Here is a 21,375-nt window from a genome sequence, read left to right as displayed (position 1 = left end):
GTGAGTCTGGGCGAGACATTTAGCCCTCCATTATCCCAGGTACAAAATAAATAGTTATATATAATATTTAAACTGCTTTGCTTGTAACCACAGAAAGGCAGTATATCAAATCCCATCCCCTTTCCCTTATATGCAAATCTATATTCATTGTGGAGATACTGAAAACCTGACTGGCTGGTTATGCGCCAAGGACTGGGTTGAGATGTACTGCTGACCTCAGTTGCTCTCTAGTTTACCTTTCACTTTATCACAAGTCAAATATGCTTATCTCAAGCTCTCTTGAATTTGGCCAAGGGCAGAGCAAGATGACAGCAGGCAAGCTCAACTACTGAGCTGTGGCTCTTATTTCGCGCTTTCTTTTTTAACTGAATTTGAGACCATGGGTGCGAGGAAGGGGCAATCTCATATGTCATCACAGTCTTACATGATCTTTGGCAAGATGGATTGATAATTTGCAACTCGTGTCCTGGACATGATGGTTCTTCCGGAGATGCTACCACTGGAGAGCATGTCTTTAGTAGTAGGAATGGAGTCTTCCATGGCATTAGAAACAACTTTGAGCCTGGAGGAGAAAAGGCAGCCCTATCCCCCAGCGGAATCCTTTGCCAAGCGGGGAGGCAGCATGACAGAGAGTTCAGCCCAACAGGGGGTTTCTGAGCTCTCGATGCAGGAGAATATTGGTATGGCATTTTCTCCCATGGGGGAGTTTGCTTCTCTAGATAATGTGTCAGCTTCTAATTTGGATCAGAATCAACAGGAGATTTTTTTTGTAAGAGATTGGAGCATTTTCTTTGGAAAAGCTAGTGGTGGTTTCTCTGGACTCTGATTGACTGGGTAAAGTACTATCATTTTATTTATTGAGATTATTAACTGCCTTTATGAAGAGACTCACCCATGGCAGTGTACAAGTAGGTACAGTTTAACCCTTTAGTGTCCAATGTTCCTTAATAAGCCATATGGGAACAGACTGATGGGAACATTGACACTAAAGGGTTTTCCTGTTCTGTGTATAGGGGAAAGAAAGCAATAAATAAAGCATCTATTGTGCCATTGCATGGTGCCAGCAGAAGACATTGGCCCCAACCCCTCCCCCCACCCTTAATAAGCAAGTTTTTAGCAGCCTGTCTTGACCCTTGATAGTTACACCTGATACAATACATTTGTGCTTTAGGTATCATCTGTGGCCTGAGTCCCAACTAGTGTGTGTCTCTGTTAAGATTTCCCCCCTGCACCCTGTCCTCACCCAGTCTTATTCTGGCATTCCTAACCCCTTGCCCCCTAACAAACTGTCTGCCCTTTACCCCTAGCTAGTCGTCTCTCACCACCTAGCCATCTCTCAGGCACTCCTCAGCCAGGCAGCAAGCTGAATCTATTCGCCCCTTCCCATTGTTGCCACCACTGCCGCCAAAGAAAGAAGCACTGTTTCACCTCTTCACATGTGTTCTTATTAGGTTTAAGTTGTGTGGTACAGGAGCTTCAGTGCTAGTCTCACAAGGTGGCATAGATCTAATGAGTCACATGTGCAGAGGTACAAAAGTGCATCTTTAGTAGTGGTGGCAGTGATGATCAGTTCAAGAATATGAAATCCTATTTGCCAATGTTCAGTTTTTAGGTGTTGTGGCAACCTGGTGCCTGGGATTTGTTGAGCTTTGCTTTTACCTTTTGAGCAATATATAAAAAGACATCCTGCTCCAGCTTAACATAGAGCTGCTACTTGAGGTTAGGATAGGTCTTCCCATAGTTCCTCAGAAGCGGGGATATGGCCAAGCCTTCTCAGAATTACTTGGGAACCACTCAAGGAGGGAGACAGGTTGGTCTTTTCGTGATTCCCCTAATATTGTAAACTAAGAAGGTTTAGTCACTATAGTCACCAAAGATGGCCCATCCTAAATACTGAGATTAATCTCTCTCATTAGAGTGGCAAAAGATGAGTGAGACTTTTTGACAATGGTGTATCAAGTATAAATCTATGTACCCCTGCAGCCCCCCCCCCCCCCCCCAATAACCCCTTCACCCACAACAAGTTGTCTCCCTTAGTCTCAATTATGCTCTTCCTTCAGCCAGTTCTCTCCCTTCCCCCACCTTTCACAAACCTCATTTTCACTTTAGATGTGGGGTCCTGGGAAGACCCATCAGTTAACATCAGAATAAAAAAAGATAACTTCATATGGGGTCTTCAAGTTATGGACCCCTTACACAGCATCCTTAGGTTAACTACCCGGAAGCCTCATGAAATCTATATTATGTATATCTATATAATAACTTCTTTTTTTTTTTACACAGTTGCAGTCTGCATGAGCCTTTTGATTTCATTTTGGTCATTGTTCCTTCGTTATCTCAAAAAAAAAAAAAAAAAAGAAGCCCCTTTTGGCTTCAAGAAGTGAGGGCAGTGCATCAGGACCACACCAGTCAATGATACAGATAACTGGTGCCTGGCTAGCCTTAGGCCTGATCATGATTCTTCAAAGTGTCAAAAATATTGGCTTGTATCATCTAAAGATCTTTTTGGTTGTGAAGAATGGAAGAAAGAACTCCTCAGTTCTCCGAGGACAAGCAGGCTGCTTGTTCTCACGACTGGGTTGACGTCCGCGGCAGCCCCCACCAACCGGAAAAAGCTTCGCGGGACGGTCGGCACGCAGGGCACGCCCACCGCGCATGCGCGGCCGTCTTCCCGCCCGTGCGCGACCGCTCCCGCCAGTTGAATTTTGCGCGTGTGGAGCACGCGCTCCTCCCTTTTCCCTCGCTTTCTAGCGGGGACGCCTCGTTGCGGCCTAGTGGCCGCTCGGTCGGTTTCAATTTTCGTGGTGTGATTTTAGCCACCATTGCCGACTTTGACTTCGCCGACGCGATTTTTCCGTCGATGTCCTCGAAGGTCCCGAGTGGATTTAAAAAGTGTGGTCGCTGCGGCCGGCCGATCTCGCAGACCGACACCCACGCTTGGTGCCTCCAGTGCCTCGGGCCGGAGCACAATCTCAAGTCGTGTGCTTTGTGTCTCGGTCTCCGGAAACGGACTCAGGTTGCGAGGCAAGTTCTGCGGGACCGTCTTTTTGGAACTTGCGCCGGCCCCTCGACGTCGACCTCGACGGCATCGGTATCGAAGGCCGGTTCTTCGGTACCGGTATCGATGCCCGAGACATCGGCACCGATGGCAGCGACCCCAGGAGAACAGGTCCCGTCGGCCCGCCGGTCCGCCGGCGAGAGTGGGGTAGAGAGACCGCGTGGGCAGTCGGCCCCGGTCACTCCCTCAACTCGTGAGCCACGGGACCGAACCCTGTCGGACCCGGTACCTCGAGACCGAGGGGGATCGACCTCCTCCTCCTCCATGCCCTCCGGCACCGGTGACGTGCACCGGAAGAAGGACAAGAAGCGCCGTCACCGGGAGCCCTCGGTGCCTGACGAGGAGTCGACGCCGAAGCGTCATCACAGAGAGGAGAGATCTCCGTCGGTGGTGGAGGTACCGACGCGTCGGGGTTCCGGCACCTCGGTGCCGTCTCCTGGCCCCCAGCAGCTTCTGGCACCGACACCCTTACCGGCCCCACCGCCTTTCTCGGCAGCGGGCCTGGACGAGTGCCTCAGAGCCATCCTTCCGGGGCTCCTGGAAGGGCTGATGCGCCAGGCTGTGCCGGCGCCGGGGGTGCTTGCGCCCTCGGCGCCGATGACTGTGGCGCCGGCGAGCTCTAGCCCGGCGCCGGGGCAGTCGACACCGCCGCCGCTTGCGGTGCCGGTCTCGACAGCCACGCAGGTGGAGTCCCCGTCGACGTCGATGGAGGGAGCTCCGTCCCCGCCGGCGCGGGAGTCCACCGCTCGACGACACCGAGGCCTCGGTGCCTCGACGTCGAGCCGGGCCCGGTACCGGACTCAGCTACATGAGCTAATGTCCGATACCGAGGATGAGGACTCGTGGGGGGAAGAGGAGGACCCGAGATATTTCTCCTCAGAGGAGTCTACGGGCCTTCCCTCGGACCCCACGCCGTCACCGGAGAGGAAGCTCTCACCTCCTGAGAGTCTCTCCTTTGCCTCCTTTGTGCGGGATATGTCTATAAGCATTCCCTTTCCCGTGGTCTCTGTGGAAGAGCCGAGGGCCGAGATGCTCGAGGTCCTCGACTATCCATCACCACCTAGAGAGTCCTCCACGGTACCGCTGCACAATGTCCTGAAGGAGACGCTGCTCCGGAACTGGGTGCGACCATTAACTAATCCCACCATTCCCAAGAAAGCAGAGTCCCAGTACAGGATCCACTCTGACCCAGAGCTCATGCGGCCCCAGTTGCCCCATGACTCAGCGGTCGTGGATTCTGCTCTCAAGAGGGCACGGAGTTCGAGGGATACCGCCTCGGCGCCCCCGGGGCGGGAGTCTCGCACTCTGGACTCATTTGGGAGGAAGGCCTACCAGTCCTCCATGCTCGTGACCCGCATCCAATCTTACCTGCTCTATATGAGCATCCACATGCGGACCAATGTGCAACAGCTGGCGGACCTGGTCGATAAGCTCCCGCCGGAGCAGTCCAGGCCTTATCAGGAGGTGGTCAGGCAGCTGAAGGCGTGCAGAAAGTTCCTGTCCAGGGGGATTTTTGACACCTGTGACGTGGCATCTCGTGCTGCGGCCCAAGGTATAGTGATGCGCAGGCTCTCATGGCTGCGTGCCTCTGACCTGGACAACCGCACCCAGCAGAGACTGGCTGACGTCCCTTGCCGGGGGGATAACATTTTCGGTGAGAAGGTCGAGCAGATGGTGGACCAACTGCATCAGCGGGAAACCGCTCTCGACAAGCTCTCCCACCGGGCGCCTTCAGCACCCGCCCCCACGGGTGGGCGTTTTTTCCCGGGCACGGCAGGCTGCACCCTATTCTTTTGCAAAGCGTAGGTACAACCAGCCGGCCCGAAGGCCTCGTCAGGCACAGGGACAGCCCCAGCGCGCTCGTTCTCGTCAACAGCGTGCGCCTAAGCAGCCCCCTGCGCCTCCACAGCAAAAGCCGGGGACGGGCTTTTGACTGGATCCACGGGAACATAGCCGCCCTACAAGTGTCCGTACCGGACGATCTGCCGGTCGGAGGGAGGTTAAAATTTTTTCACCAAAGGTGGCCTCTCATAACCTCCGACCAGTGGGTTCTCCAAATAGTGCGGTGCGGATACGCCCTGAATTTGGCCTCCCTGCCTCCAAATTGTCCTCCAGGAGCTCAGTCTTTCAGCTCCCATCACAAGCAGGTACTTGCAGAGGAACTCTCCGCCCTTCTCAGCGCCAATGCGGTCGAGCCCGTACCACCCGGGCAGGAAGGGCAGGGATTCTATTCCAGGTACTTCCTTGTGGAAAAGAAAACAGGGGGGATGCGTCCCATCCTAGACCTGAGAGGCCTGAACAAATTCCTGGTCAAAGAAAAGTTCAGGATGCTTTCCTTGGGCACCCTTCTGCCAATGATTCAGAAAAACGATTGGCTATGTTCCCTGGATTTAAAGGACGCATACACTCACATCCCGATACTGCCAGCTCACAGACAGTATCTCAGATTCCGCCTGGGCGCACGGCACTTTCAGTATTGTGTGCTGCCCTTTGGGCTCGCCTCTGCCCCACGAGTGTTTACAAAGTGCCTCGTGGTGGTAGCGGCCTACCTACGCAAGCTGGGAGTGCACGTGTTCCCATATCTCGACGATTGGCTGGTCAAGAACACCTCGGAGGCAGGAGCCCTCCGGTCCATGCAGTGCACTATTCAACTTCTGGAGCTGCTGGGGTTTGTGATAAATTACCCAAAGTCCCATCTCCAGCCAGCTCAATCTCTGGAATTCATAGGAGCGCTGCTGAATTCCCAGACAGCTCAGGCCTACCTTCCCGAAGCGAGGGCCACCAATCTCTTGGCCCTGGCTTCGCAGACCAGAGCGTCTCAGCAGATCACAGCTCGGCAGATGTTGAGACTTCTGGGTCATATGGCCTCCACAGTTCATGTGACTCCCATGGCTCGTCTTCACATGAGATCTGCTCAATGGACCCTAGCTTCCCAGTGGTTCCAAGCCACCGGGAATCTAGAAGATGTCATCCGCCTCTCCACCAGTTGTCGCACTTCACTGCTCTGGTGGACCATCCGGACCAATTTGACCCTGGGACGTCCATTCCAAATTCCGCAGCCCACGAAAGTGCTGACGACGGATGCATCTCGCCTGGGGTGGGGAGCCCATGTCGATGGGCTCCACACTCAGGGTCTGTGGTCCCTCCAGGAAAAGGATCTGCAGATCAACCTCCTGGAGCTCCGAGCGATCTGGAACGCACTGAAGGCTTTCAGAGATCGGCTGTCCTGTCAAATTATCCAAATTCGGACAGACAATCAGGTTGCAATGTATTACGTCAACAAGCAGGGGGGCACCGGATCTCGCCCCCTGTGCCAGGAGGCCGTCGGGATGTGGCGTTGGGCGTGTCGGTTCGGCATGCTCCTCCAAGCCACATACCTGGCAGGCGTAAACAACAGTCTGGCCGACAGACTGAGCAGAGTCATGCAACCGCACGAGTGGTCGCTCCATGCCAGAGTGGTACGCAAGATCTTCCGAGCGTGGGGCACCCCCTCGGTGGACCTTTTCGCCTCTCAGACCAACCACAAGCTGCCTCTGTTCTGTTCCAGACTTCAGGCACACGGCAGGCTAGCGTCAGATGCCTTTCTCCTTCATTGGGGGACCGGCCTCCTGTATGCTTATCCTCCCATACCTTTGGTGGGGAAGACCTTACTGAAGCTCAAGCAAGACCGCGGCACCATGATTCTGATAGCGCCCTTTTGGCCCCGTCAGATCTGGTTCCCTCTTCTTCTGGAGTTGTCCTCCGAAGAACCGTGGAGATTGGAGTGTTTTCCGACTCTCATTTCGCAGAACGACGGAGCGTTGCTGCACCCCAACCTTCAGTCTCTGGCTCTCACGGCCTGGATGTTGAGGGCGTAGACTTCACTGCGTTGGGTCTGTCTGAGGGTGTCTCCCGGGTCTTGCTTGCCTCTAGGAAGGATTCCACTAAAAAGAGTTATTTTTTCAAGTGGAGGAGGTTTGTCGTGTGGTGTGAGAGCATGGCCCTAGAACCTCGTTCTTGCCCTGCACAGAACCTGCTTGAATACCTTCTGCACTTATCAGAGTCTGGCCTCAAGACCAACTCAGTAAGGAATCACCTTAGTGCGATTAGTGCTTACCATTATCGTGTGGAAGGTAAAGCCATCTCTGGAGAGCCTTTAGTCGTTCGATTCATGAGAGGCTTGCTTTTGTCAAAGCCCCCTATCAAGCCTCCTACTGTGTCATGGGATCTCAACGTCGTCCTCACCCAGCTGATGAAACCTCCTTTTGAGCCACTGAATACCTGCCATCTGAAGTACTTGACCTGGAAGGTCATTTTCTTGGTGGCAGTTACTTCAGCTCGTAGGGTCAGTGAGCTTCAAGCCCTAGTAGCTCATGCTCCATATACTAAATTTCATCACAACAGAGTAGTGCTCCGCACTCACCCAAAGTTCCTGCCGAAGGTGGTGTCGGAGTTCCATCTTAACCAGTCAATTGTCTTGCCAACATTCTTCCCCAGGCCGCATACCCGCCCTGCTGAACGTCAGTTGCACACATTGGACTGCAAGAGAGCATTGGCCTTCTACTTGGAGCGGACACAGCCCAACAGACAGTCCGCCCAATTGTTTATTTCTTTCGACCCTAACAGGCTAGGGGTCGCTGTCGGGAAACGCACCATCTCTAATTGGCTAGCAGATTGCATTTCCTTCACTTACGCCCAGGCTGGGCTGACTCTTGAGGGTCATGTCACGGCTCATAGTGTCAGAGCCATGGCAGCGTCGGTGGCCCACTTGAAGTCAGCCACTATTGAAGAGATCTGCAAGGCTGCGACGTGGTCATCTGTCCACACATTCACATCTCATTACTGCCTCCAGCAGGATACCCGACGCGATAGTCGGTTCGGGCAGTCGGTGCTGCAGAATCTGTTTGGGGTGTAATCCAACTCCACCCTCCAGGACCCGAATTTATTCTGGTCAGGCTGCACTCTCAGTTAGTTGTTCTTCGTAGGTCAATTTCTGTTGTTTCCTCGCCGTTGCGAGGTTCCATTGACCTGGGTTCTTGTTTTGAGTGAGCCTGAGAGCTAGGGATACCCCAGTCGTGAGAACAAGCAGCCTGCTTGTCCTCGGAGAAAGGGTATGATACATACCTGTAGCAGTTGTTCTCCGAGGACAGCAGGCTGATTGTTCTCACCTACCCTCCCTCCTCCCCTTTGGAGTTGTGTTTTATACTTTATTGCTTGTCATTCAACTGGCGGGAGCGGTCGCGCACGGGCGGGAAGACGGCCGCGCATGCGCGGTGGGCGTGCCCTGCGTGCCGACCGTCCCGCGAAGCTTTTTCCGGTTGGTGGGGGCTGCCGCGGACGTCAACCCAGTCGTGAGAACAATCAGCCTGCTGTCCTCGGAGAACAACTGCTACAGGTATGTATCATACCCTTTCTATTATATTTGTTCCAGGCTGATTGGCACCAGGGCTATCAATCAACATGGGCCAAGGAGTTGTACTGGATGCAGGGGATGCATCAGCATCAATAAGGCATAGATCAGCCTTAGTCAAACATCAGTTGAAGCCATTGGGATCATCTATTGAGGAAGTCCTACTGGAAAAAGTTGAAAGATTTCAACTCTTTCGTTCCAGTATCAAGAGATTCTGATGTAATGCATTGAGTAGAGTCTAAGAAGCATCATTAGTTCTTGTCGGAGCATAATCCTGGTAATATGAACACATTGGCAACAGTCCTCACTCTATCAAAACACCCTTGTGCAGAGGACTGCTCATCCTCTTCTAGACTAGTATAATTACAGTAAACACAGACCTTAATGCAGTTTTTTTTTCTGAAAGGTGTAGTAAACAAAAGGCCTTGATATTCAAAAACAATAATCCAGGTAATAGCAGCCATGGATATTTGAGCTAGCTGACCTATCTGTGGAACTATATGGATAATGCATTATTAAGAAGTAACTAAATAAAGATATTGGTGATGTGGAGATGAATAATACAATACTGAAACATCCACCTAATACAAAATTACAAAATTATAATGGTAAATGGGGAAAAGCCTCAAAGAGCTCCCAGATCAAATATCAATCTGTCGGAGCTAAAATAGACCATCCGGTCTTCTCTTCATCATAGGCATATGCCTATGATGAAGAGAAGACCGGATGGTCTATTTTAGCTCCGACAGATTGATATTTGATCTGGGAGCTCTTTGAGGCTTTTCCCCATATACCATTATAATTTTGTAATTTTGTATTAGGTGGATGTTTCAGTATTGTAGTATTATTAAGAAGTATTCTTTCCATCATCTTGGGTCTTGCAGATTGTTTGCCTGCTTGTTTCCTTGGTCTATATGGATAATGCCACTGAAAATCCTTCTAAGTAGCCTTTCCTTTATCCAGATAATGTGGGACCACAACAGCAAGTTCATCTGAATAATGGACTGAATATTGCTGATATCTGTTTAGTGATAGGACAGACTGCACTATGTGGATATTCAACACCACTTGCTAGGTATTGAATATCCATGATTAATTTTAAATGCCATGACTGGCATTTAAATATTGGCCTAATTTTGTTTTTGTTCTTGAGAGGGCATATGATAAAACATTTATTAAAAAAAAAATGGCACTCCATAAAACTAATCACTTGCAGATTGAAAACAAACTGTAGATTTTTTTAATAAAGCTGTGGAACCTGTTTCCAAAGAATATGGTCTTAAACGACTAGAATACCAGCTCTGAAGAGCTATTGCTCATCCCTGGAAATGAACTATGAAAGAGAAATTTACATTTTTGCATCTGCCGGGTACTTGTGACCAGGACTGGCTACAGTCAGAAAGAAAACGCTGAGCTTGATGGACAGGGCTCATAAACCCATATATGAACTGTAGTGTAATCCACTCTTTTTAAGTGTATCACTAATGTATCTGTTCATGAATTCTGGCATTTACCGTATTTTTCGGACTATAAGACGCACTTTTTCCCCCCAAATTTGGGAGGAAAATGGGGGGTGCGTCTTATAGTCCGAAGGTAGATTTGGCTGGCTGGCAGGCCGCCCGCCCTCCGAGTTCCGGATCGCCGTCAGGGTTACCTCCCCCCCCGGCCCTGTCACCACTTCTCCCTACTCACGTGATCTTCCCTGGTGGTCTAGTGACGTCGGGGCAGGAAAGAGCCCCCTCTTTCCTGCCCAGCGCGCTGCTCTCCATCCTCCTGTATGCAGCCTGACGGTCTCGGCGAGATTCAAAATGGCCGCCAAGACTTCAATTCTCGGCGGCCATTTTGAATCTCACCGAGACCGTCAGGCAGCAATGCATACAGGAGGATGGAGAGCAGCGCGCTGGGCAGGAAAGAGGGGGCTCTTTCCTGCCCCGACGACACTAGACCACCAGGGAAGATCGTGTGAGTAGGGAGAAGTGGTGACAGGGCCGGGGGGAGGGCGATCCCGAACTCGGAGGGAGGGATTCAAACAAGACGCACCGAAGCACCTAGGTTTTAGAGGAGGGAAAAAGGAAAAAAAAATTTTCCTATTTCCCTCCTCTAAAACCTAGGTGCGTCTTGTGGTCCGGTGCGTCTTATAGTCCGAAAAATACGGTATTTGTGCTGTTTGGTGTGTTGAGTCCAACTGAGTACCTCGTTTCAAAGAATCTTCTTCAGGGACCCATGGTGCAACAATAAATCACTAGAAAACACCACTTGTCAGTTCAGTCAGGGAAGAGGCTTCCTCCGTGCTCCCCTATGTTGAGAATTTATTGTGACATGGGCCCCTGATGTCCCTGATGAAGATCCTTTGAAACAGACCCGCCTAGCATCTCTAACTTCTAAACTGCTGCAGTCGTAACGACATATTGAACTCTATTACTCTTTCTCCTTTTCCTCTCCTTTGCTGTTACTCGCTAATCTCTTTACTTCAATTACTTTGATTGTTTGCTGAATTGATGTATGTTTTTGCAGACTGGTGTAAGCCACATTGAGTTTGCCCATGGGTGGGAAAATGTGGGATATAAATGCTATAAATAAATAAATAAACTCAGAGTTCTATCTCTGACTGTAGCCACAGTTTCTATACAAGCTTGAGGACTGTTTTGCAGCCTCTTTTAAAACACATCATTGAGTTAATTTGGTTAGATGGAACACTTTGGTGATGACCAATGATGGAGTACCAGAATTATGATTGAGAAGTCACATTTATCTGTGGCAATTCATCAGATCGTTTGCTCTGGATAAGTCACAGCTATTCATCATAGTTTTTTTTGTTACATTTGTACCCCACACTTTTTCCCCACTCATGGCAGGCTCAATGCGGCAGGCAATGGAGGGTTAAGTGACTTGCCCAGAGTCACAAGGAGCTGCCCGTGCCGGGAATCGAACTCGGTTCCTCAGGATCAAAGTCCACCACCCTAACCACTAGGCCACTCCTCCACTGTGACTGCTTATTCTGTCTGCTTTTCACACATTATGTTTGAGTATTTTTATAAGCCCAGTCTGAAGAAGTATACATGCATATTATCATTTTATATTGAAGTTCACATAACAGAATGTTATCTGTCAGACCACGAGTTCCAATTAAGCATCGTTTGAGCTGGTCTCCCCTAATCTCTGTCCCAAGATCTCCATTTTATCTTTGGGCCAAAGAATCATAATCAGATTCCTTTAGCTGCTCTTGCGCACACATTTTATTTATATCGAGGTTTTAAAAGTTATCTAAATAATTTTCTAAGAAATAATAAATGAATACACAAGCTGTAGTTGATGTTTTAGTATTTCAAGTCCATTCACAAAACTATTTGTACCCTTTTAGGGTGAGGAGGGTTTTTTGTTTTGGGTTGGTTTTTGTTGTTGTTTCTTGTTTGCTTCAACTTTGAGATATACTCCCTACTCCCCCTTCTTACTCAATATGGCTTTTTTCTTGTTGAGGTCTTTATCTGTTGTCATTTATTATGTTATGTTGGTCCACTGTCCCCATATTCTTTCTTATATTCAAAAACTTGCATTGTTTAAACTTAGATGGGTTTCAATATTAAATACATTATTTAAAACGCACAAGTAAATTAAATAAAAACAACAAATTAAAACTGTGTACAGATGTAGCCATTTACATAGATAAACATGGTCTCCATAAAAAATCTGGAGCCCAGGCCCTGGCTGTAATGTAACACATTAGAAAGCTGCTAGTATTGGGTGTCTAACAAAATGTCATAGTACAAATAGGGAGAAGGGTTAGCACTCTTGACACTGGATTCCTCACCCCTGTTTGTGCAGATTTTGGCTTTTGGACAACTTTGAGCTTATTGTTTAATAAGGTTATCTGCTATGCTTTCCCCTCCCCCCCCCCCCCCCAATAAATAAAAAATAATGTGTTATGCTTAATTCAATACATAATGTATTTTGGCAGAGATACATAAATAACTTATTTCTGTCTGTATTTTAAAATAGGTATGATCATATTCTGAAATGGGAGCTCTTCCAGTTAGCTGACCTGGACACATACCAAGGAATGTTAAAATTGCTTTTTATGAAAGAACTGGAACGAATTGTCAAACTATATGAAGCTTACAGACAAGCCCTTCTCTCAGAGCTGGATAATCGCAAGCAGAGACAGCAATGGTATGCCCAGCACAGCAAGAATTTCTAAGCTAATGTTTGAGAAAATGGAGTTTTATGAAGATGATGATATACTGCGTTAATCATGAACATGAAGTACACAAAGACCGTGAACCTGTGCTTTGGTTTACAAGGGCAGCTGCTTTGCACCCTTTTAGTTGAAGACATTTTTAAAGGGTTCCCTCCCCCCCCCCCCCCCCCCAATATGTATCTCATATTTTTTTATAGAATAAAAAGGTATTTTTATGTGTTTTGTAAAACAAGAGCCAGTGTTACGAATCAGATGCTGGTCATTCTTTTTATAACTCTCATTTCTACTATTACCAGTTTGCTATCTGCCTTTATTTGGAATTCAATCAAAGAAGAGAAAATGTGTGGGTTACTAAATAGTTGCTCTGGCACTTGCTTTATGTACAGTGCCAAATGCAGATATTCTTATACAGGAACTGAACTTGTCAGTGCTTTGTAAAATACATGATACTGTATGGGGCTGTGCTTGTACTGAAGTAATTTGAAGCTTTGGCGCTACAGCTGTCTTTAAATCGGAACCAAAGTTTCTGGAAGCAAAGTGAAATCAAGGTATAAACCTGTGTCCTTGATGTGCAGAACAATATTTCAGAAGTAAACAATGCGAGACAACTAGGTGTTAAGTGGGGGGGGGGGGGGGGATTGGTTGATTATCCTTGATACGCTATCATGAGTTTTAATGGTGGCTGAGACAGGGCTGGAGCAACAACTCAATCACTGTTATGCATACATAAGGCTTCTGATTTTAGGGTTTAACCGTTAAAGACCAATAGACTACTCCTGGTGCAAAGAAGTTATATAGGTGTTCAATAGATAAATAGCAGAAAACCTCCATTTCCTTGGACACTCTTCTCATTGCCTGTCTTGGATCCTTCACTCTGCACAAATGTCTGAATTTGGTTTGGAAAAGGTACCCAGCAATGCCACGTGTGCCACAAAAACACTTGGGGGAGGGGGGTTGTACCCTCAAGAGCCCCTGCTTAGTTTGAAAATACCAAAATGTACAATTTTAAACACACCTAAGAGTAAAAGCCCTATGTATGTAGTGAGGTATTGAGATTTAACATAATATGCCTTATTATTAAAGTATGGATCTGGTTTATTTCTGTTCTGAACATGTAGAATTTGGCCCCTCCTATTTATCCTTTAGTAGAAGAGGGTAGAATAATTGCACAGCTTGTGCTCAAGGAGTGATGCCAGCATGGTCTAAGGGCAAGAAGCCAAAATAGATGGCTCATATTTCATTCACAATTGCCTTATGGGAATTTGAGAGAACGTTTGTTACCCTGTTCTATGGGAAATAATGGGGGAAAACAGCACTGAAATACACTACTAAGCCATAGCATTTCTTTCATTTTATAAAGTACTGTGGTCTTAAAGTGACAACATGTATCCAACCCCACCAAATAAACATTTGTATCTGCATTCTGCCTTCTTAATGGATAAGCAGAGGTATATTTAAGACAGGCTGATCCCAAAGTATGCATTTCTCTTGCTCCAGAGGAGCCATACTCCCATTTCCCAATGCTGAAATGCTGTGATAGATCAGAGAAGTCTAAAGCCAGGCAAAATACCTTTTGTTGTTCTCCCATCTTCCCTGTAATGTGATGTGTTTTAATAGAACAGCATCTGTCTGCATCCAAGACACTCCATATTCACTATCTTCCTCAATTATATTTTGAAAGCTCATAGGCTTTGATCTACCTGATGACTTGTATGTGATCTATTGGTATGCTGTATCTGATCCAGATTATTAATCATCCTCTCTGTCCTTCCATTCATCCCTCCCTTCTGCCTGCATAGCTCCCACTGAAGAAAATGGTAAAAATGTGCACAACTCAGCAAAGACCTTGCAGGAGTTGACTGTAGTTAAGGGAAACTAATTTTTTATATGGACCAAAGTGTGGAACTGGCTTTGCAGCAGGGCAAATGGGGACTTAATAAGGCTTTTCTAAGGAAATAGACAAAGGAGTAATGTTCTTCATAGAAGGAATGGAGGGAAGAGTGTTGACTTAGCTGCTAACAGTAACCAAATTCATGTGGAGCAGTGTTTTGCAAATAGTTCCTGGAGTACCTCCTAGACAGTTCACTTTTCATGGTATCCATAATGAGTATGACGAAAGAGAGAGATGCATGTACTGTCTGCATTACATGTAGGTATATGTGTGTATTTATTATGGATATCCTGAAAAGGCCTGCCTAAGTTGTATGCCAGGAACAACTTGAGAAACAGGGATGTAGAGAATAGTGGGACACTATGAAATGTTAAATGCTGTTCTGATATCTCTTGTAGCACCAGTGTTCTTTGGCTCTAACACAATTCTAATTATTGCCCAATTAGCACTGATAATTGCATATTGTCTAATTGTCAGCGTTGATTGGTCGTTATTCAATTAAGTTACATATGCACCCCATATTTACGCACACAACTCAAAGCATCATATATAGAATCCATGTGAGTATTTGCAAAGTGCATTTTAGTATCAGGCAGGTTAGCTCCAATATACCTGAGCCAGGCCAAGTGAAAACAACGCAGCCTGTGTCTTCCCCCTATTTATAAAGGCTGCAACTAGTTTTGAGGTATTTCAGTTCTGTCAAACAGGCATACCTGGTCTGTTTAATTTAGTACTGCTGTGATGCAGCACATTAGAAAGCTACTGGAATCAGGTGTCTGACAAAGTGTTATAGTGCAAATAGGGAGAAGGGTTTAGCACTCCTGTCACTAGATTCCTCACCTCCTCTCCCTTTCTGGAGTTGGGCTAATATTGTACTGATAAGTAGTCATAGTAATGCATACTGTGAAGAAAGTGGTACTGTCTCTTTAAGCTGGTGTTAAATGCCACTTTCATGTTCCATGTAAATGGTATGGGAAAGAACAAAAGGACAGAAGCTGACATTGCTCTCATGATTTTTCAGTACGAGGGCATAATGAACTGTGCACACGAAAAGGGACCCCCAACTTTGGACTAGTCCCTCAGTCTGTGCATCTGATCATTGATGATGCTTTTTATGTGGTCACAGGCCAGTTCTTCAACTGCACAGCCTTCTAGAGGACTCGTATTCAAATGAAGAATTAGATGGAGATGCAACTTTTTTGTGGCACTAACATTTCTTCATCAGCCGTGAGATGTGATTCCATGCAAACTGGCATGCACTCATGTGGCAAATCTGATACCATTGTGATTTGTCTTTTGCAGACAAGCAGAGGCTGCATGCAAACTGTCTGCTTTGTGTTTGCTGCCCAACAAAAGCTGTTTGGGGGAATACAGGTGTTGTCTATATGCACAACATGGCTAGGAGTAAATGTGATGAATAACCCCTTATGGGCCAGGCTGTGATTTAATATGTTTTTCTATCATCCCTGAACACCTTCTGAATTGATCCTTTGACAATTGCTGTTTAGAAAAACCTAAATCTCCTGCTGTTCACCCAAAGGAGATTTTTAAAAGGAGGTGAATTGGCCCATTGTAAGTAGTTGCTAATGAAATGCAGCAAAATTGCTCAAACACAATATGGTAAATGACAGAACACAGTCTCCAGATGAATTTGCTGGCTCTTATATAAAATAAATTTGCATTCTGTGTGACTAAAAATTATTAGGAATATGAAATTAACAGTAACGGAGAAAATGAAAATACAAAAGTACTTTGGCATTTTAGATTTCATGGTGATAGAATCAAAAAAACATATAGTTTGTTGAAGTGTCAATACCAGGTGATAATGGAATGGCAAGAGAACTAGACAAGATCACAAAATACCCAGGCATTTACACATTGAAATTGTAAGAATCTGGAAAAATAAATCAGAGGTGGAACCGATAATAATTGGGGGCTTTGGGAGCCATACCATGGACTCTTACAAAGCCCTTAGAACTGCTTAAACAGGAAAGCCCTCCACATTATTCAGAACTACATCGATTCTAGGATGAAACTCTACAATTCTTAGGTCCTTGGGTAGGACTTGAATTCATGGAAGATACAACCAGTCAAAGACTGTGATGGCTTTTCAAGCTTTAATGATATGTAAACACACACATTTAATCTGTTGCTTTTGAAATTATATAAACAGTTTCCCCAACTATTTTAGAAAACCTGGGAGCAAAACAAGGTCACAAATGAGTTCATGTATGCTGGATCTGATTGCTTCATAGTGGATATGATGCCATAAGTGCCATTACGGAAACCAATCAAATACTCTGTGATATGTTTTCAACATTGTTGTACCGTCAGCTGATTCCTAGGTGTTCAAATGAATTGCAAAGGACTATCTTAACACTTGAATATTTTTATACATTTAGGACTACATTCTATAAATGGCACCAAACAAATAGCGCTTAGTTCTAGTCTGTAAACCACGCTTACAATTAGGTGCGGTTTATAGAATAGTGCTCTGCACCGAGAACCATGAGTACATTTAGGTATGACCATTTGTACTAATGAAAAAATCCTCATGCCTAAATGAGGTGCAGATCCCCCTAATTTTATAACATCATGCATAAATTTTAGGAACATCCCGACCTAACCATGCGCTTCCCATGGCCATGCCCCTTTTTTTTTTTGATCCACGCACTAGAATTTACGCGCACCTCTTTATAGAATACTCCTAAACAAATGGTGCGTAAATTCTAATTTTTGCCAATTAGTGCCCAATTCTTGGTGCTGATTGGCTCATTCAATAAGTTGCATATGCAAATTGGACATGCATCCAACTTTACGTGCGCAACTGAAAGTGCCACATATAGAATCCAGGGGTTAAGGTAGATACTGTTGTTTGCAATGTGGAATTTAAAACCATACAGAGTGTGTTATTTTAGATTCACATTAATTTCAGTGCAGTCTGCCAAAACCACGATGTATACCGCCATTATGGCTACGTTATAGTTGGAGAGAATGAGTGGTGGTACAGTTGTAACCCTTTTGAAACTCAGTGTCTAAACTTAGATCAAATGTAATATCTTTGTGATATAATCAGGGATTTGATTATTAAAATAGCATTTCTTCTACTGTTCTTGTAATTTTGTAATTGTATTTCTTTCTGCTCATTGATATATATTTTTTTAAAGATGTCAACTATATCCTTGCATTTATTTTACTTTAGTTTGGCAGGAATTGCAATGTTTCTTATTTATAAATCATGGTTATAAATGTGTAATAAACACAGCTACCAAAACAAGTGCTTAGCTTTCTTATAAATTCCTTGACTTTATAAAGTTTGTCATCTGTGCATTTTGTTACAGCTTTTGTATTGTTTTGTGGGACTTTGTCTCACTAATGCAGGCTAATAGATCCTATGGGGCCCTTTTATTGAACAGCTTTAAGCACTAATGGACGCTTAGTGAGGGGAAAAGGGCTTACTGCAAAACACGTTAAAGTGTGTTGCAATGAAGTATTTATTTTTGGAGGGGGCATATCGGAGGTGGAGAATGGGTGTGAAAGCAGATAGCGTGCTCACATTAGCACGCACTATCTGAATAATGCAGGGTTAATGCAGGAGCCTTAAACGCCTCCTATATAGGAAGTGGTAAAGGGCTCCTGTGTTATTTGCAGTTGCCACATGCTGACATTAGCGCACAACCTGCAAATAAAGTAAAAAATACCCTATTTTATGGATAGACTAGAAATGGGCTTAGCGCACAGGAAAGTCCCACATTGCGCGCGATAAGCAAGGGCCCCTACGTTTTCTGCCTTTTAGGTTGGTGTGGTTTGGATAAATTGTCCATCCCTGCCAATAGTAGAGGGATGTGAAGGAGTTCCAAGTTTATTAAGTATTTACAATCCTACCCATTGTATAGGGCATTTAGGAGTCACCCTTGAACAAGGTTTCTAGCTCTTAGTTAAAAGATCATCTTGTCTTTACCTGTAACAACCACAGGAATTGGTGGCTCTAAAAGAGGGAGGAACATAACTAAAGTTATGGCTGAAAGAGAAATAGCATCTTTCAGAAATATGATGGAAACAGTGGAGAGCTTTGTGTAAACATGATGGGTAATTTGTCCAGACTGACACTAAGAACTGTCACATTGTGGCTGATGGCTCAGGAATGAGTAAGGATGAATGAGAAGTAAAGCATTTTAGTCTGTCTATAGACCAAACATGCCCAACATCAATGACTTCTCTCTGTCAAATAGCTGTGCCATGAGGTGGCTGTAGTCTAAACCCTGTCAGTGGTTCCCAATCCTGGTCGTGGAGGCACCCCAACCAGTCAGCTTTTTAGTATATCCACAATGAATATTCAAGAGATAGATTTGCATGCAGTGGAGTCATTGTGAGTATCCTTAAAATCTGACTGCCTGGGGTGCCGTCTTGGAGTGAAACTTCTTAACCTTTGAATAAATGTATAAAAATGTCATTGAGCACCAGAAGCACTAGTGTTTTGCATTCTTAAGTGCTCTGATTATTTGGAAAAGTCTATCACAAACTTTTACTTGCTGAAATGGTGGCGAGGGGCAATTCATGTGCAGTACTGATTGTACTGCCTGTTTGCCTCATTTTGTTTTGCCACCATGTTCTTTTCCATTTCCAAGAACAGGGGACTATATAGTTTGGAAAAGGGCTGTATTCTGAAAACAGCTTTACTCTCTAGTGATGAACTTTGATTAGGAAGTGCTACGGTGAAATGAAATACTGCACGTTCTCATCTTTAGTGAGTACATGTAACTTGGAGTCTACGGGCATTTTTTTACAGCACTACCACCCTCCTGAGACTGGTATTTGTTACATGAAGACGTCTTTCTGGTCCTGAAGAAGATGACAAGCAAAGGTTTTATTTTAATACCTTTCAACTGAGATTTTTTGATTTATGTTGAAAGAAAATCAGGTGTCTAATCTGGTTATATTTAAAGAAACAACTACTAGTTGCCTAAGAGAATTTTGTAAGCAAAGTAGGGCAAAGCTTTGTCTTTCCTTGTTACCTTTACCTATGCCAGATGTGGTGGTATGATGGGAGGTGTCTTTCACAGCAATTATTACGGTATGAACTTGAGGCTGTAGCACAAGGCCTTTCCAACCCAGTCCTTGGACCACACCAAGCCAATCTGGTCTTCAAGATATCCACAATGAGTATGCGTGAGATAAATTTGCATGCACTGCCTCCATTATCTGCAAAACTATCATGCATATTCATGGTGGGTATCCTGAAAACCTGACTGGCTTTGTGAGTCCCGTGGACTGGGTTGTGCTGTAGCAGTATTTTGTGACAAGTGGCAGTACAAATATGCATTAGGAGGGCAAATTATGTACTTACCTCTGGAGGAGTAGCCTAATAGTTAATGCAAAGGCCTGAGAACCAAGGAGACTGGGTTGAATATCCACTGCAGCTCCTTGTGACTCTGGGCAAGTCACATAACTCTCCAATGCCCCAGGCACAAAATAAGTATCATATGTGAACTGCTTTGATTGTAATCACAGAAAGGCAGCATATCAAATCCCTTCCCTCCCCATTACAAACAATATTATGGGGCAGAGCATAGTGTTTTTTTCATGGTAAATAAGTATGTCCATTGGTGCAGTGATTCTGTTTTTGAATGTCCTGTTAGAATTCAAATACCAGTTGAACTTAAGGTTGTGGGAAGCGTAGAGTCTGTGGTACTGCATGAAGTGCATGTTACAGGGGATTAAGTAATAATGAGTGTAAAAGACAGGGCCACATATCTGCTCCACATAGTAGATTTGTAATTCTGAGGTGTGTGGTGCTCTCAGCCATCCGACTTTTAGGCAGTAGCCTTAAGGGCCCTTTTACTAAGTTGTGCTAAAATTGGCCAGTGTGATCACTAACACTGTGCTTTCTGAGCTGTAAAATTGCAGCATTTTTTTTCTATTAATGGCCATGTGCTAATCTCCCTATTAGCATATGAGCCCTTACTGCCACCTATTTTCTAGGTGGGAAGGGCTCCTGTGCACTAATCGATTAGTGTGTGGTGATGTAGCTGCGCTAAGGGACCCTTTTACTAAGCTACAGTATCAAGGTCCCTGCGCTAGTGGTGGTGGCCATTTTTGTTGCATGCTGAAGCCCTTTTTGCCATAGCAGGTAAAAAGGCTTAAAGAAAACATGGCCATGCGGTAAGATTGCTCTTACCCCATGGCCAGGCGGGAGGGGGGGGGGCAGCACTTACTGCCACCCATTGAGGTGACGGTAAGGGCTTCCGCACTAACCCGGTGGTAACAGGGCAGGGCACAGTGTTGCCCAATTACTGCTTGGTAACCCCCTGTGGAACATTTTCTCAAATATTTCCACTGGCGCCAGAAATGCCGCTAGCTGGAGGTGGAACTACCACCGATGGTAGTTCTGGATTGTCAAGCTTACTGCCGCTTAGTAAAAGGGACCCTAACTGATTAGCGCCAAGCATGCCTACTCACCACCCCCAGCGTGCGCTGATCACAAAACTACCATGGGATGCCTAAGTGTACCCTGTGGTAGTGGTTTTAAGCACATGGTAGTGCTTACCGCAGCTTAGTAAAAAGGTCCCTTCATATTTTGCATAGCATCATGTTCCATTGATCCTAAGACGCATGCATTTCATATCACAACATTTTAGCTGTCACAAATAGTATTATGGTGATGTTATTTAATTTGTAGGTCATATTATACAAGAAGAAAAGAAAAAAGAAACAGAAGAAAATTTTGGTCAAAATGTGTATTTCCAGCACAAATTCATGATACATAGGACCCTCTAAAAAAAATGAAACATTTGTTGTAGGAATTCCCCAACTAACAAAAAAAAAACATTTTGTGAAACATA

The 21,375-nt window shown here is 45.5% G+C and overlaps 1 protein-coding gene across 2 annotated transcripts in view; it reads left to right on the top strand.

Moving 5' to 3' along the window:
• The window catches only part of SAV1 (salvador family WW domain containing protein 1), a 78,604-nt gene extending 64,541 nt beyond the window's left edge, over nt 1–14,063 (top strand). For both annotated transcript variants that reach the window (XM_030214028.1, XM_030214027.1), the window contains exon 5: nt 12,444–14,063. In XM_030214028.1, coding sequence (XP_030069888.1) covers nt 12,444–12,642 — 199 coding nt within the window. In that variant the 3' untranslated portion in view covers nt 12,643–14,063. The remainder of the gene's footprint in view (nt 1–12,443) is intronic.
• The last annotated feature ends 7,312 nt before the right edge of the window (nt 14,064–21,375 follow it).

The sequence above is a fragment of the Microcaecilia unicolor genome, chromosome 9 (genome assembly GCF_901765095.1).
Source record: "Microcaecilia unicolor chromosome 9, aMicUni1.1, whole genome shotgun sequence".
Taxonomy (NCBI): Eukaryota; Metazoa; Chordata; class Amphibia; order Gymnophiona; family Siphonopidae; genus Microcaecilia; species Microcaecilia unicolor.
Note: the sequence above shows the minus strand (reverse complement) of the source record. Positions and strands in the feature narration are given on the sequence as shown.